This window comes from Papilio machaon, chromosome 26 (assembly GCF_912999745.1).
Source record: "Papilio machaon chromosome 26, ilPapMach1.1, whole genome shotgun sequence".
NCBI lineage: Eukaryota > Metazoa > Arthropoda > Insecta > Lepidoptera > Papilionidae > Papilio > Papilio machaon.
Window position 1 is genome coordinate 769640 of NC_060011.1, and position 16883 is coordinate 786522.

The window sequence follows — 16883 nt, forward strand, 5'->3', positions numbered from 1 at the left end:
AATTACAAGCGTATTTTTTCTAAACCACAAGATTCAAACAAGTAAATAAAACTTAATAAAAAACAAAAGAAAAACTAAATGTTAGTCGCAAAATTCTTCTATCTATATAATATTAACTATATAACTATAATATTACCTCTATCCGGAACAATTCCCAATGTTGCTATATTATCGAAATAAATTGTAAGTTAATCTAGTTAGCCAGGCCCAAATTTCGAAACTTTACTAGATTTATACCATGTGGTAACTTGCATTATAAAATACCTTAGTCGGACTGTGGCTGTCTGTGAAAAAGGTTGGTGCGCGAAGCCATTTAAAAAAAACTTTCCCGCCATTCATTTGCCGGGCACAAGGACATATGAGTTCTGCCACTACATTATAAAAGATGTGCATAAATATTATTGATGGACTTAAATCAACAAGAACACAGGCGAAAACTTAATCAATGTGTTGAACATAAATATCAACAGGAAAATGACAGGGACATGTTGGTTAATATTTGTGTTGTATTTTTTATCTGTGAGCGTTGGTGACAGAAGATCTGAAGAGGGATATCCCAGAGGACTCATGTCAGTTTGTATGTCCATAACATGATTTATGTTTTAACTTTTCTACCAGCACATTTTTTCTTTTTTAATTAAAAAAACATTCAAATAACGATTGCAATTTTTTTTTTGTTTAGCTAAAGTTATTTTGCTTATTTAAAAGTTTACGATTATTTTGTATACAAGAAACAAACAGAATTTTATCAAATCTATATATATAAAAGAAAGTTGTGTTAGTTACACCATTTATAACTCAAGAACGGCTGAATCGATTTGACTGAAAATTGGTGGGCAGGTAGCTTAGGACCAGGAAAAGGACATAGGATAATTTTTACCCCGTTTTCTATTTTTTATTCCGCGCGGACAGAGTCGCGGGTAAAAGCTAGTTATTTTTATAAAAAAGCTTAGCTTAGAACACAAAATTAAACACACAACCTTGATAGGATATTGCAACCTTTTGACTGACCTTCTAATCCATATGAACTGTTTCCTTAAAAGAATACACATCTCGTAACAAACGACCACGCATTTCATACTATCTTGAACCGGTAAACTACACCACGTACATTCCATTGATGATATGCATTTGTATGTATTCTAGATTGAATGTAGATAAATCTTGAAAATTAAAGATTATATTACTTTTAAAATAAGTAACTGAAAGTTATAAATATCGCTAAATACATTATCTTACTAATTTTATAAATTCAAATGCTTAGATGGATGGATGGAAATGCTCAACAAATCTAGATGAAATTTGACAGAGATGTAGAACATACTCTGGAAGAACACATCGGCTACTTATTAAGTTTTTTTAATTCCTTGCGGACGAAGTCGCGGGCAACAACTAGTAATTAATAATTTGCAATCTTACGATGAATTATCTAATTTGAACTGTGAACTGAACTTGAAATCTGTGAATCATGGCGCGCTTTTGATTTGTAGTTAATTGATAAATAACAAAGATTTTTTTGAAGATTTTATGGCCTTTTTAAAGACCATAGACAATTTAAAGCAACAATTTTTTTTTTAAGCAAATTATATGTTATCAGCCAGCCAGTAATTATGCCCGGCAGCGTACGCGTTTTGAGGCTATGACGACATAGTTAATTAATTCCACTGCATGCTTTCATGTAAAACTGTTCTTGGAAATATTGCCGGCATAAATCTAGTTTTAACTGCATCTCAGTAGCATCTTATGGATTTTAAATAACCTTACATGAGGTTCAGACGATGAGGAGCAAAATGAAATCTATGTATATAAAATCTATCTATCTATTATATTCATTGCAATAACTTCATTTCACGTTACTGATTTTCATTATACTTTCTTTAAATTTATTTTAATTTTAATTATCATACTTATCTAATTTTATTTTATATTAATTTAAATTTAAATTAAATTTATTTTAATTTTAATTATCATACTTATCTAATTTTATTTTATATTAATTTAAATTTAAATTAAATTTATTTTAATTTTAATTATCATACTTATCTAATTTTATTTTATATTAATTTAAATTTTAATTAAATTTACTTTAATTTTAATTATCATACTTATCTAATTTTATTTTATATTAATTTAAATTTAAATTAAATTTATTTTAATATTAATTATCATACTTACCTAATTTTATTTTATATCAATTTAAATTTAAATAAAATTTTTTGATCCCACAGACAAATTATGTTATATAATTTTGTGGGACATAGTTCTATTTTAGGTTTTTATTGTGTTGTAAATAAATAAATAAATAAATAATAAATAAATAAAAGAAAGTCGTGTTAGTTACACTATTTATAACTCAAGAACGGCTGAATCGATTTGACTGAAAATTGGTTGGCAGGTAGCTTAGAACCAGGAAACGGACATAGGATAATTTTTACCCCGTTTTCTATTTTTTATTCCGCGCGGACGGAGTCGCGGGTAAAAGCTAGTAAGGTATAAATTAGCCAATAATTTCTTAAATCAAAAATGGGGGACATTACGACTAACTAAATTAATATAACTTATCTCCCTAGGTCCAGGTTCGACCAAGCCAATTACCATCCCTCGGAGTCAGCTGAAGTACCTGTTCTTCGTGGTGCAAGGCAAAGGCGGGACCAGGCAACGGTATAGTTACTGGAATGCCAAAAAAATAGCCACAGACCCAAGGATAGACTTTAATAGGTGGGGATTTGTTTAGTTTATAAACGTTTTCTTACATTAGGCTCTTAGACAAGCTTTAGACCCTAATCAGTCATAATCAACTGATATAGGATCCCACCCAGGAGCTAGTGGTGACAAGGTTTTAGTCAACCTTAACAGTGGCAGATGCCAGCAACAACAACATCGGTTGCACGAATTGGCCGGCTCGCCCGATGAAATACCACGACCACACAGAAGACAGGCGTGAAGTAGAAGAAATTTCGTTTAGTCTGATGAGAGTGGTGCCGGATGTCTAATTTTAGTCCTCTTTCCCTTCCCACCCCTTTTCCTTTAAGGAAAGGATGGGAAGGGGAGGTGGATCTGATGGAGGTGGAGATGCATGGGAAGGTTAAATATTCTCTTTTTGTGCGTCTCCTCCTTCGTCGATTGAGGATAGGCAACGCATCTACAATTGCAAATGTCTATGGGCAGCGGTCGCTTCGCCATTTCGACGAATTCATGTGGCCGCTTGCTCGTTTGCCACCTTGTAATATACAAAAACCACAATCATGGATTAAGTCTTAAAAATTATTATTTTTTCATTGAAAGCAAATAGTGTCAGAAATATTTCTTCGTATGTGGGAAAGAGAAAAAAATATAATACCGACGTTCGCAACTTATTTCGACTCTTTTGTCTACTAGTATTAATAAGAAAAATATGTTTTCGTTTCAGGAAGACAATTGTTGTGGCTATTGGCTATTTAGACAGTACCAACTTTCCGATCTCTGCGATGTTTGCCAACGAGTACGAGGCGAGGGACTACAACGTTATATTGGTGGACAACCAGAGATTCGCAACTGTACACTATTATCTGTTAGTAATAATTATTTAAAATAAATTATGGCGTATACTGTCTGAAGTTTTTAGCAATTACTAACTTAATCGCTTGCGCATTCGTCCTTTTATGAAATAGTCTTCTAAACACGTTCAATCTTACCGTCTCGCAAGTTATCTTTATTAGTGATGCAACGGATGTCTGTTTCCGTTTCCGCAAGTGCGGAAGTTCCGCGCGCTTTTCAACATCCGTTTCTGCTTCTGTTTCCGCAACTTTTATAACGGAGATAAAACGGAACTTTACGACTTCTGAGAGATCCAATTGCGCGGCGCGAGACGCGCAGTCCGTGCGCGGCCTTTCGGCACTTGTCGCATTTGTTTGTTTACGTACTTTTTCGTTAATTTAAGCGCGTAATATTTTCTGCTGCTGTTTGAAACAATCAGTTTCTCTTGCTGGAGTTAACCAATGGAGATATCCAATGCCTTAATAAATTAAAAACGAATACAAACTGGTTTTACCAAAAAAAAAATTGTAAATATGTTTTTTTCATATTATTTACACTTCTGTTTCCGCTTCCGCTTCTGTTTCCGTTTCTGCTAAAATTTATTTTTGACATCTGTTTCCGTTTCTGGTTCCGCTAAGACACTTCCGTTGCATCACTAATCTTTATTATTTATGTACTTTTTTCTTTCAGAGCCACCCGTCTGATGCGTCCCGTGGGCTTGCATGTCGCCCAAATTCTAGCTCAGCTCACAGAAGCAGGTCTGGATCCATCGAAACTCGAGATCTTGGGCTTCAGTCTAGGAGCACACACAGCCAGTTACATAGCGAAGAACTTTCAATTCTTAACTGGAAAGAACATATCTCGAATTTACGGCTTAGAACCTGCAGGACCTTGCTTTAGAGATTTAAATAAAAACGACAGATTAGACGCTTCAGATGCTGATTTCGTCCAAGTTGTACATACCAAGCTAGTGATGCAACGGAAGTGTCTTACCGGAACCAGAAACGGAAACAGAAGTCAAAAATAAATTTTAGCAGAAACGGAAACGGAAACGGAAGCGGAAACAGAAGTGTAAATAATTAAAAAAAAAAACATATTTACAAAATTTTTTTTGGTAAGAACAGTTTGAATTCGTTTTTAATATATTAAGGCATTGGATATCGGTGTCCTTTAGCCTTCAATATATGTATTTTTACTGTGCTGCAATAAGTTAAAATACGTTTTTTTTTATTTATTTTCAGGAAACAAAATTACACTATTTACAAATTAATGTTCGCCAAACCACTCGTGTTGATAAACGACAAATATATTTCTTTATTAATACGTTCACTGCTGACCACTCGGATTCGAGTGGGCAGACCTATTAGTAGCGGCGCCTCCCCCTCGGATCCGAGCGAGGGGCCCGTTCACTTTGTAGTAGCCAGTAAGCCGCCGGCGTTTGAAGCGAGTCTATGTTGCTTTGTGTGGTCACTCTGGCAATATAGTCAACTAACGAAAAAGAGTATTAGTTTCATTCTTACAGTGTTGTAGTGATTAGTACCACGTTCGTACGGAGGCAAATATACAAATATCTTGTATCACATGAAGCTAAGGCTGAACTTAATGTTATGTATGTATATTTTTTAAATATATGTATGTCCTGTATGTGTGTGTACGTGTGTTTGTATGCGTTTATGTTTATGTGTGTGTGTATACGTGTGTGTATGTGTGGGTGTGTATGAAATGTTAAAAGATCTTGAACCGAGAAGATAAAAGCTGGTTTTGATTAGTATCCTTACATGTTTTACTCAATATTCTGGAATTTGATGAAAAACTTGACTTTGTCAAAATCTTGTAACATATTAGTACACAGAAATGCAATCGTGGAACAAATATCTACATATTAGTGAACTAAACCATTGCCATCCCTAGCGCTCAAATACAAAAAACATTATTAATTTATCTATATGTTCAAACACTCCCAGATATACTAAATAAAAATTCACCATAAAAAGTTTTGGCTCCCAGCTGTTACCTTTTTTTATTTTGTAAACAGTGAATGTGTTAAGTATCAAAAACACCAAATCTAGATTAGAAAAAGATATAATAATTAGGCACTTGACTTGCAATCTGCAGGGCCTGAGTTTGAATCCCGCTATGTAACAATGTGTTTTTCGATTTAGATATTTACATTTATCCGACGTTCCTACGGTGAAGGAAAACATAGTGATGCTGCCTGCACATATCTGAGAAAAAATTTAATGATATGTGTGAAGTGAACTCGCTCTGGGCCAGCGTGGTTGACTATGGCCTAGTCACCCCTAATTTGGGGTAGGCTCCGAGCCCCTCAATGGGGATGTATAGTGAGCTGATGATAATAATGATGATGATATATTACATGGTTATCACTTATTCAAAAGTACATTTAATAACTCGTAAGTATGAAATAGTCACATTTTGCCAGTTGTCAAATTTTATATGGACAACAACTAGACAGTTTACTCCAGCAAGAGAAACTGATTGTTTCAAACAGCAGCAGAAAATATTACGCGCTTAAATTCACGAAAAAGTACGTAAACAAACAAATGCGACAAGTGCCGAAAGGCCGCGCACGGACTGCGCGTCTTGCGCCGCGCATTTGGATCTCTCAGCCGTCGTAAAGTTCCGTTTTATCTCCGTTATAAAAGTTGCGGAAACAGAAGCAGAAACGGATGTTGAAAAGCACGCGGAACTTCCGCACTTGCGGAAACGGAAACAGACATCCGTTGCATCACTAATACCAACATTGACGCATTCGGAATGGCGGCTTCCATGGGCAAGTCTATGACACGGTAATAATAATACCGTGAATGAGAGAGATACAGTTATACACAATTCCTGTGACGTGACAAAGACAGGGATAACTATCTTCCGTCCCTTTCTGCGTACCAGGGTTTGGGCTTTGTTTGGAACAAAGGTTGTCCCCTACAAACAACCTAGGTTGTCCCTAACAAAGTTTGACATTCGTGCTATTTTTCGAAAATTGTGAGTACTTAGTGGCTGTAATTGTGCAAAAATATTTTGATATTACAGTTTTAGTAAGGTAAAGTTTATAAAACATGGTATACTGCTGTAATGTTGGTTGTAAAAGCCGTAGTGAGCGAAAAGAGAAAAACATAACCTTTCACTCGTAAGTACTGAAACTACGCACTTATTCACATGTATTCATACAAAATAAGGAAGAAAATACAAACTAGTTGTTCTTTACAGTCTTTGTAATAACTAATATGTTAAAATACGGGTAAAATCAGCTAAAATAAAATAGTATTTTTCGAACATTATGCGCCCAAACGCAGATGTCATTTGTGTCAAATAATATACTGTAGATCTGGGAAACAAGCGGCCATATTAAACTTCTTTTCAAATTGGTTGGTTATTACCCGTAAAAATAATACCACCATCTTGTTGTAAAAATTACCCTGAATTTAGGGGAAATAAATTATAGTATGTATAATGTATATAAATGAAACAATTCACATTTTTTATACTATTTTCAACAGATTTCAAAAGGAGTTTTTAATTCTGGTATATGCTGTATTTTTAAATATTTGATACTTTCTTATCCCGTTGATTTTAAAGAGTATGCTTTTTAATTTGTCCCATGTAAATTTTGTTTCTTAGAAATTACAATCAAAATAGTTTAATATTAAGTAGTTTTACATGTAGTGTTCACTGTAATGATATACAGAGTAATTTAAAATTATATGACTATAATATTGGTATGTTTTTTGTAGCTTTTTATGAAGACTTAGGGCTTCGTGCATATCGAAGAAAAATAGGACATCATTTGAATGCTCGTCTAATGGACCTAAGACTGAAGAGATGCCGCGCTTTGTTGAAGCGGTACGCGGGAAAAAAATATCGGGAAATTCTTTTTTTGGAGTCACTCAAGACATCCTTGATTAAGGCAGCCGCCGATATTGACATGGACCTCGTTCGTGCTGTGATAGACGACTGGCCGAGCAGATTGAAGGCCTGTATTCAAAATCACGGATGTCATTTTGAATAAACTTTAGTGTCATAAGAATCTATGTTTTGTTAAGTTCATTTTGGTATATAAATGGTCACATAATGAATAAACTTGTTTCAATTATTTTATATTAAACATGTAACAGAATTTATGACCTGACTAAGTATTACTAAAAAAATCTGTTTATGTAATCTTAGTCACATAAACAAAAATTACGCATTGTTTTTTATATTTATTACGTTTATTAATTACAATTTAATTGGGAATATATAAATTGGTATATATTAAATTATATCGTAATTATTCATTTTCGGGACAAAACAAATAACTGGTAACCCCAATCCTTTTACATATATATAGGTATAGTCTATAGTACTCTCTATCTGTCCCTTACGGGTGAACGCGCATGCCATATCTATATAATTCTTCATCTGAGTCCATGGGCCATGTCGACTTCTACGTCAATGGTGGGGAGTACCAACCTTCAGACTTGAATTTATTTCCTTGCACGGGAACTTGAAGTCATTTTAAAGTGCTCCCACTTTGGCTGTCAGCTTTAAAGAATCCAACGAGATTTATAGCAATCAAATGCGATAGTATTCAACAGGCTAGAGACGCGAAATGCTACGACAGAGTCCCCTTGGAAACGAACTTTATGGGGCCGAAGGTCGATGTGACCAAGCATGGGATATTTTACCTATCGACTAGTAAATATTTTCCATTTTATTTGGGAAAGAACGGACTAAAAGAAGAGTATGCCTCGTGGAGGACGATAAGTGATATTAATGATAGTGTTGGAACAGAGGTTTTTGTTTAACATTAAATATAATTATTTCATAAAAAAAATGATTTATTTGTTCGTTTTATTTGTTCTCTATCATTTTACAATCATACTGTAATGTCTGATCATGTTTCGTTCGTGTCGTCCATTCTTGTGTCGTGAAAAGGTTTTTAGCTTGATTTTTACATTTAAAAATAAAATTCACTTTTTTATTCATACTTTATAAAACTTTTGGATTGATTTTAATTTTTTTTCAATTTAAAATTAAATTTTAAGGAATTGGCTAAAAGCTCGGTTTCCATAGCTAAAAGTGAAAAAAGTAGAAGTTGTCGCAATGACGCAAAGCCTGACATAAGCGAAAAACCTTGACGATCTTTCTTCAATTCAATCTTTCAAAATGGTGCTTATATCTCGCGGGTTTCTTTCTAAATTAAATCAATTATAACTAAAATGTCGTACAATTGAAAACAGTATTGAATAGAATTTTATTTACGGACTGTGCTTAAAAAATTTGCGGTTTACGTTTTCGTTTCGTGAATTTTTGGTGAAAAAAATCGACATCGGTGTACCAAATCAATCAATCTATGATGTTCAAAATCTTGTTATTTTAGGCGTCTTACGTAAGTATAATTATTTTTTTATTATTACACGTGTTCATTATATATAACATAGTATTAAAACTTGATTCATTTAAAGATTTGGTTCGTTCAAAGTCTTGATAAGTCGTCATCGCATTTGCGCTGCCTATCGTGGTTTTAAAATCAGTTTTACGCTTAATTACGATAATTGACTGATGGTGCGTTTATGAAACCTGTTTCCTAGAACATATAATGTAAAGTATCCACTATGTGAAAAATTATTTATGAAATAGTACATTTAGATCTGTTTATTTATATTTTATGTTGCCGATAAAGTTGGCAAACAAAACATTCGGATGATACAACAATTATAATATACAAGTATGCTGACTAATTAATATTCAGAGTGTGTTTATACAAAAAATATTCAATAACCTTGACTGTTTTATTAACATGTACTTTATAATATGTATAAATTCAATTAAAATGTAGGAAACATTTTATATTGTTTTAAACCAATATTAAAAAGTTGTTACGTTTATAACTTTAAAAATTAAATAGTATATATAGTATCAGTTTCACTTATTTTTATTTAATTCTAGCTGTTGCCTGTAACTCTGTCCGCGTGACATAAAAAAAAACATTATAAATAGCCTACATGTTCTTGCAGACTATTTTCCAAATTCATAAAGATACGTTGAGCTGTTCCGTTGATACCTTCAAACAAACATCCATCCATCTAAACATTCGCATTTATAATATTAGTAAGATAAGTAAAGTAAAATTATAAGTGTCTCTTATCAATACATATAAATAAAATAGTAGCATCTATATGTAGTATAAAAAATCTATAAATTACACTTGATCTATATTTCTAATAATGAAAAACCAATTTTTACAAATTTTCATCTATCTATATCTGTCTGTATGGCCACATTTAATCTGGACAATATACAGAAAGGCTGAACTAATTTAGATAGGACTGATGCATGATAATACAGGTTACTTTTTTAAATTCTGTATTGACAAAGTCACTAAAAAACATTTAGTATAAAATAAAACAATTGAATGTGAAATAGAATAATTACTTTATAATTCTCTTAAGAATTAATGGCATATTTACTAATATCAATATTTCTTTGTATTTAAAATATAATAATGAATAATTAGATCTTTAATGGAGGTATAAATATCACCAGTAAAATAAATTCTAACAGCGGTAGATCCGCAACAACAATGTTTGTTGGGTGCACGAATGGGCCTCGCTCGGTGAAATACTACGAAGGGGACACACAGGAAGGAGAAATATCCTCTTTCTGTGTGTCCCCTTCTCGTGTTGATTAAAGTTAGGTGTTAAAGAATAGCAAAAAGATTTTATACAATATTCAAACCGAAAACCTAATGATATATTTTTTCTATTATTTACTTTTGATATCAATACATAGTATAAAACAAAGTCGCTTTCGCTGTATGTCCGTATGTATGCTTAGATCTTTAAAACTACGCAACGGATTTTGACGCGGTTTTTTTTAATAGATAGAGTGATTCTCAAGGAAGGTTTGTATGTATAATAAATGCATAATATAGTAGAGAAACACTGATAAATTTAAAGTTTTCTAATGTGATGTCGTAAATAAGCACGTTTTTTTGCGCTTATATTGCAAACGCTGGCTGAACCCTACGAGATAGACCAAAATAATGTACTACAGTATTGTTCACCTTAAAAAGTTCAACAAAAAAGTCCGCGATGGTATATGTCTATCTCTTAGGGATAACCCAGCATAACCATTTTTATTCTTTTACGAAGTGATTTTAAACAATACAGCATTAATCCTTATCCATTTAAGTACCTTAAATAAATTGTGCATTTATTCTGTAGTAGGTATATTTTGCATTGCACCCGTGCGAAGCCGGGGCGGGTCGCTAGTATGTCAATAAAAATATCTAGTCAAAATTTGGATCCAGGACGAAAAAGTTGTTTTCATTATATTCATTTTATAGTTATCACAACAGTAGGCAAGGCACCTGCATTTGCAGATGTCTATGGGCAACAGTCGCCTCGCTGTTTCGGCGAATCCAGTTGACTGTTTGCTTGTTTGCCACCTTTTGATATATAAAAAAAATTAGAATAAAAGGACACAATATTTCCCTTAATCTTATACAAACTAACAATAGTTTATATCTTTTAATTTAGAAATGAACTTGTATTTTTGATTCTAAAAAAATTTATTCATCAACTCCCTGTCCTTATATCACTCTATGTTCGAGCACCAAGTTTTCTTCCTCCAGATTTATTCACTGTCTTTTCATTTGTCGCTTCCTAAATCAACAAAATGTTTCACACAATCCATCTATATGTTCCTAGGCCTATAATAAACCAGAACAATTATTTCACATATTGAAAATCAACAGCCTGGGTCGCTAAGTGACAAGTAAATAAGTTTTTCATTGTCTGTTTGGACAAAGATAGAGAAACATAGGAAAAGAATATTTCTATTTGAACCTTGTTAGTTAATTCAAAGAGTATCACTATTAAGCTATATGCTGTTGTTTTTTTTTTTGTCAAGTAACTAGCTGTCGCCAGTGACTCTGTTTGCGCTGAATTATAAAAGAAAATATGTAGCCTCTGTGTTCTTCCAGACTATGTTCTATATATGTGCCAAATTTCATCAAGATCTATTGGACCATTTCGAAGATACCTTCAAACAAACATCCATCCATCCATCTAAACTTTCGCATTTATAGTATTAGTATGATTATTTAGTAGTGGTAAACCCTGACTTCACTAACTTATTTAATTTACATGTCACTCATTAGGGTAATGTATTTTGCACATACATAATTTTGTTTTTATGTGTGTGAGTTTGTATTTTATAAATTTCATTGTGACTGCCTTGAGTCTAAACAACTGAACCGATTTTGAAGAATGAAGTGCCATTTAATTTTTCTTCTTCCACAGAGCGTCATAGGGTATAATGACTTTGGCTCAAAACATGTATTGTGGATATAGGAAGTAAAATTCTATATTACAAGTTCTAATCTCATTAATTGCAACTTTTTTTACATTGCTTAATTTTTCATCAATTTTTTGAGTATATTCTAAAATAACATGAGGGTTTTTATTTAGTTTTAATTGAAATTATAAAATCCTTGTTTGAGCAGCCAATAGAAGGCGCTCTCAATTTGATTTATTTATAATTAATTTTTTTTCCGTTCTTATCAGTGGAACGTTGTCCATACTTCCCTAGAATAAATCAAACTGTGCAAAAAATCCATGCCTAACCATATGTTATCATTACTCAAACACCTACATCTATCTATCTCTGTTAATTTCAAAGGGAATGTATGGATTGAAAATAATCACAAGTTTTTCAACAGTGGAAACCCACAGCGATACTCAGATGTGTTGCTTTAATTTTACATTCAATCAGCTACTAATAAAGATATCAAATAAACAAACAGGTGGGCTTTAGACGTGGCGCTTGATCAACTATATCTAGAAATAAATAACGCGCCAGCTGACAATGACTACGCGTCACACATGTCAAATACTCCGCTTGTCAGTGGTGGAATGTCAGAGGAGAGATTATTTATTTCCGAATGGAATTTATGTTTAATCTCTTATTAACTAAACATCTATATATATAAAAGAAAGTCGTGTTAGTTACACTATTTATAACTCAAGAAAGGCTGAATCGTTTTGACTGAAAATTGGTGGACAGATAGCTTAGAAACAGGAAACGGACATAGGATAATTTTTACCCCGTTTTCTATTTTTTATTCCGCGCGGACGGAGTCGCGGGTAAAAGCTAGTATGTAATAAAAAGTTCTACCCTTTGTTCAAATATTAAGTACATGTAAAAATGTATATACATGATATACTAGCTTTAGTCCGCGACGTCTGTGCAGAATAAAAAAAAAGATTATTTCATGTGTTATTCGAGACTATGTTCTATATCTGTGCCAAATTTCAGTAAGATCTGTTGAGCCGTTGCGGAGTTATCAAATGAATACGTCAATAATACGTATCCTACGGGAACCTCCGGTTTATGTCCTTTCTGACTATTCTACATCTGTGCAATATTTCATCCAGATCCTTGCTGGAAATAGTTTCTAACATCCATCTAAACATTCGCATATATATTAGTAAGATAGGATATGTCGCATACAGTCGTCTTTATAAGCCACCTCTGTCGAATAGCTTAAGGCTACTAAGAGTTATTACCCAGTCAATAATATTAAAAAAAACATTATTAATAATCAGTTTAAACTACAACGTCACAAGAATAAACATAAGCTCGAAAAACTTCAGCCAGTCAGGTAAAAACGTAACATAACACTCGAATTTGTACATAATCTGTGAAGCAAGTAAAGCGTGTAAACTGTTTCTGAACTGACACAAGTAATCGTATTAACTTAGCGATGGCGTAACTTTGCCTCCAAGCCAACACATCACCTTGTGATACCTGACTCATACACATAACAGTAGGTTTACATTGCAACACATGGACAAAATCGTATCCCTTTTATTCTCTTTGAAAAATCAAAGATAAATATTAACTTCTTATCCCAATCTTTTTGTCCAATGTTCTTTTCCCTACGAAAGGCCGATATAATATGTCCTACATTCCATACATTTTTATTCTTTGAGTTCATTCCCTTACACGTATTCTTTCATACTTATAATTCTATGAGTTTGTTTAATTTGGTGTCGAAGGCTTCATTTTAGTTCTATTTCACATCCCACCCTTTTCTTATAAGGAAAGGACGAAAGGCCAGTGGATTTGACGGGGGACGGGACGCATAGGTAAGGGAAAATATTCTCTTACTACATATTCAATTGCGGATGTCTATGGGTTGTGGGCGCTTCGCTATTTCAGCCAATCGGGTGGCCTCTTGTTCGTTTCCCACCTTATAATAAAAAAAATGATTTATTTGATATTGAATTCTGTTAAGTCCTCTCTTCAATCTGCATTATGCATAGATTTACTCTCCGAGGCGTTGTGGCTACTTATGATTTAAACGTCGCTCAGAAAGCCTGATTTATTACAGTCCGCCATCTTGGACTGTATAATGTATTCTGTGATAGAGATCTGGCTCGAAGGACCAACACGATAAATAAAAATCTTTTATATCTTAGTGGTAAGAAAAATTAATAACAATATAGAATTCAAGAGTCATTTTTCTTCTAACGTTTTACTTCTTTTCTTTAGTAATTTTTGTTTTTCTAAACCAGGGATCCCCAAACTATTTTGGACAAGTGACCCCTTTTCCAATATAAACTGTTACCACAGACCCCCATGGCCAAATTATCTACTTTTAATATCAATTATTATTATTAATTCTGACTTAGGTAAATAGAAGAAGACAGAGTGAGAATTAGCAATGCTTTAAGTTCGATATCGACCCCTTGTTCTAAACAAAGTAACTAGCAACATATCCATATATATATTTTCATAAGTAAAATTTGTTTACAGTGTTTAGTTCTTGGTTTGGAATGAAGTACATATTGACATCGTTAGTATCATACCAAAGTGTTATTACATAGTTTAAATGAGATTATCTTAATTACATTACAAATCTGCAATTACTAAATACAGCACTCTTCTTAAATTGCATAAAATTGATATGTTACAATATTTTGTACGAAAATGGAACTTATGGTGTTGTGATAAGGTATATTATCATTATCTATCTGTTTCGCGTGACACACGCAACTATTAGGTGAGTTTTGCAATAAAGTGCTGAGCTGTCCGGGTTCTGTTTTTAGCTATGTTTTATGATCAACTATGACTACGAATTTGGAGACTTGCTGTCCAATGTCAGAGAGAAAAGATGGAAGATTGGAGATTGTGAATCTGTCAAGGTTTCAATAATAGAGGTTTTAATAAATCTATGGTTGGTATCATCGTCAATTTTCTTTAAACGATAGTTGTGAGAAAACTTTTTTTTATGTTATAAAGATCCGTGTCAGAAAAAAAAACACCAGGTCAAGAATTTCTCCTGCCAGTACCTGCATTTTTTTATTGTTTTCTTAATTTTTTCTTTCAATATACCTGATCTACCGTTGTTTACATTATTCACCATCATCATCATCACCTCCCTGGCCTACACAAGGTTTTATAAACTTTATAATTTTGGCTTAAGTTTTTACGGCCGGACCCTTGTCGCCAACACTACATTGGAGTAATTTACATTACTATTGAGAGTAAAATAAACCACACGAATTCAACCTAGATTTTCGAACCAATGCGGAGATGATAATATTACTTTTTCTAATGTAAATTCGACTTTGTGTGAGTCAGAAATATCTCGTAAGGGCAAATCGCCAACACTGCAATGCGAAAATCTTTCGCTCGTTACTTATAAAAGAAACAAATATAATGATTCAGAAATTTCAAAATAGCTTGGAAACTATTTCAAATATAAAAACGATAAAAAGCATAAAAATGCAGTCAAACCTAGATAAGCGAGAGACCAATGTACTCCAATGTTATTCTTGCGTGTAGAAATTTTTCTGTAATCTAAGTTTTGATGGAGGTCGTTTTCATTACCTGACAATGACTATTTATTTTTTATATAAAGCAAACGGCCACCTGAATTCGCCGAAATAGCGAGGCGACCGTTGCCCATAGACATCCGCAAATGCAGATGCGTTGCCTACCTTTAATCAGCGGAGAAGAGGACGCACAAAAAGATGATATTTCCCCTTCCTATGCGTCCCCTCTTCCACCAAATCCACGTCCGTTTTCTATTAGGAAAGGATGGGAAGGGAAAAAGGACTAAAATTAGGCCTCCGGCACCGACTCTGGCTTGTGGAGCGTATCCACAGGTTCGACTGTATAATATAGGAAAAAAAGTCTTTTTTAAAAATTATGCTACAAATTAATTAAAGTTATTTAATTATCGATTACTTGTGACTAAATTACTAAAATTGACCTACTAACTCTTAATTGGTTACGAATTGCGTCTAAATTTGCTAGCCCGCCAAAACACTTATGACATCACGTATCCTTGCACAGACTATACAGGCCGTATTACCTCAGCGTCTCTAATTACGTCTTATCTTAAGGCATCTGATGTAATACTGGCCAAATACAATCATCAATGCTCATTATGTGCGTCTAAAATCTAAATTTTAAATTTAGAACACTTTTGTCATAATAATAAACCATAGATATTTTTAATTTTTTTATGAAAGAAGAAATCAAACGTAACTGAGCTGATATATTTTGCCACTTTATAGAAAAGTCCTTGTTAAAATAATATAGGTATATTTGCATTGGTTTTAATTTACTTTAACTGTAAAAAAATCGTACAAATGTTGATTTCAATGACTAGGGCCGCTAAAAGACGCAGCAAGATGACGGAGCAAATCAGTTGCCTTGTAATTATTGTCTATACTGACTGAATACACGACGCGCGTCGAGGAACCAACGTCGTATGTATGGAGCGCGCAACGCGTTCTAGCGACGCAACCATAAAATTTAGTTTTGACGATTTCTATTGCCTTGTGGATGAAGAGCCTAACGATTCCATATTTAATTCTTAATCTATATATATAAAAGAAAGTCGTGTTAGTTACACTATTTATAACTCAAGAACGGCTGAATCGATTTGACTGAAAATTGGTGAGCAGGTAGCTTAGAACCAGGAAACGGACATAGGATTTTACCCCGTTTTCTATTTTTTATTCCGCGCGGACGGAGTCGCCGGTAAAAGCTAGTGTTTTATAAATCGAAAATAAAAGAAATTCAATTATACAAAGTAATGTACATTTTTCACATAAACAGCGGGTTACAAAAAGTTATTAAAATTTTTTTTTTTTAGTATCAAAGTTAATAACACCTTTAGCAGCTCTAGTTTATTAAAACACGCCACCAAATTACCTGCAATGCGTCTGTTAACCTCAATATTATGATTAACATTCATTTTGAAAGATTAATTCAAAATGTTTATTAAAGGAAATTATATACTTTATTTTAAAAATTCAAATGATAACGTAAAATTATTGTGGGTT

General features: G+C 33.2%; 1 protein-coding gene across 1 annotated transcript; it reads left to right on the plus strand.

Annotated features, from left to right (window-relative positions):
• The first annotated feature begins 282 nt into the window (after positions 1-282).
• LOC106717773 (pancreatic lipase-related protein 2) lies at positions 283-8321 on the plus strand. The gene is given in 6 exon segments (XM_045684341.1): positions 283-577; positions 2571-2718; positions 3410-3550; positions 4207-4482; positions 5791-5809; positions 7941-8321. Coding segments are annotated over 6 exon segments (1068 nt in total). The 5' UTR covers positions 283-474.
• Positions 8322-16883: the final 8562 nt, after the last annotated feature.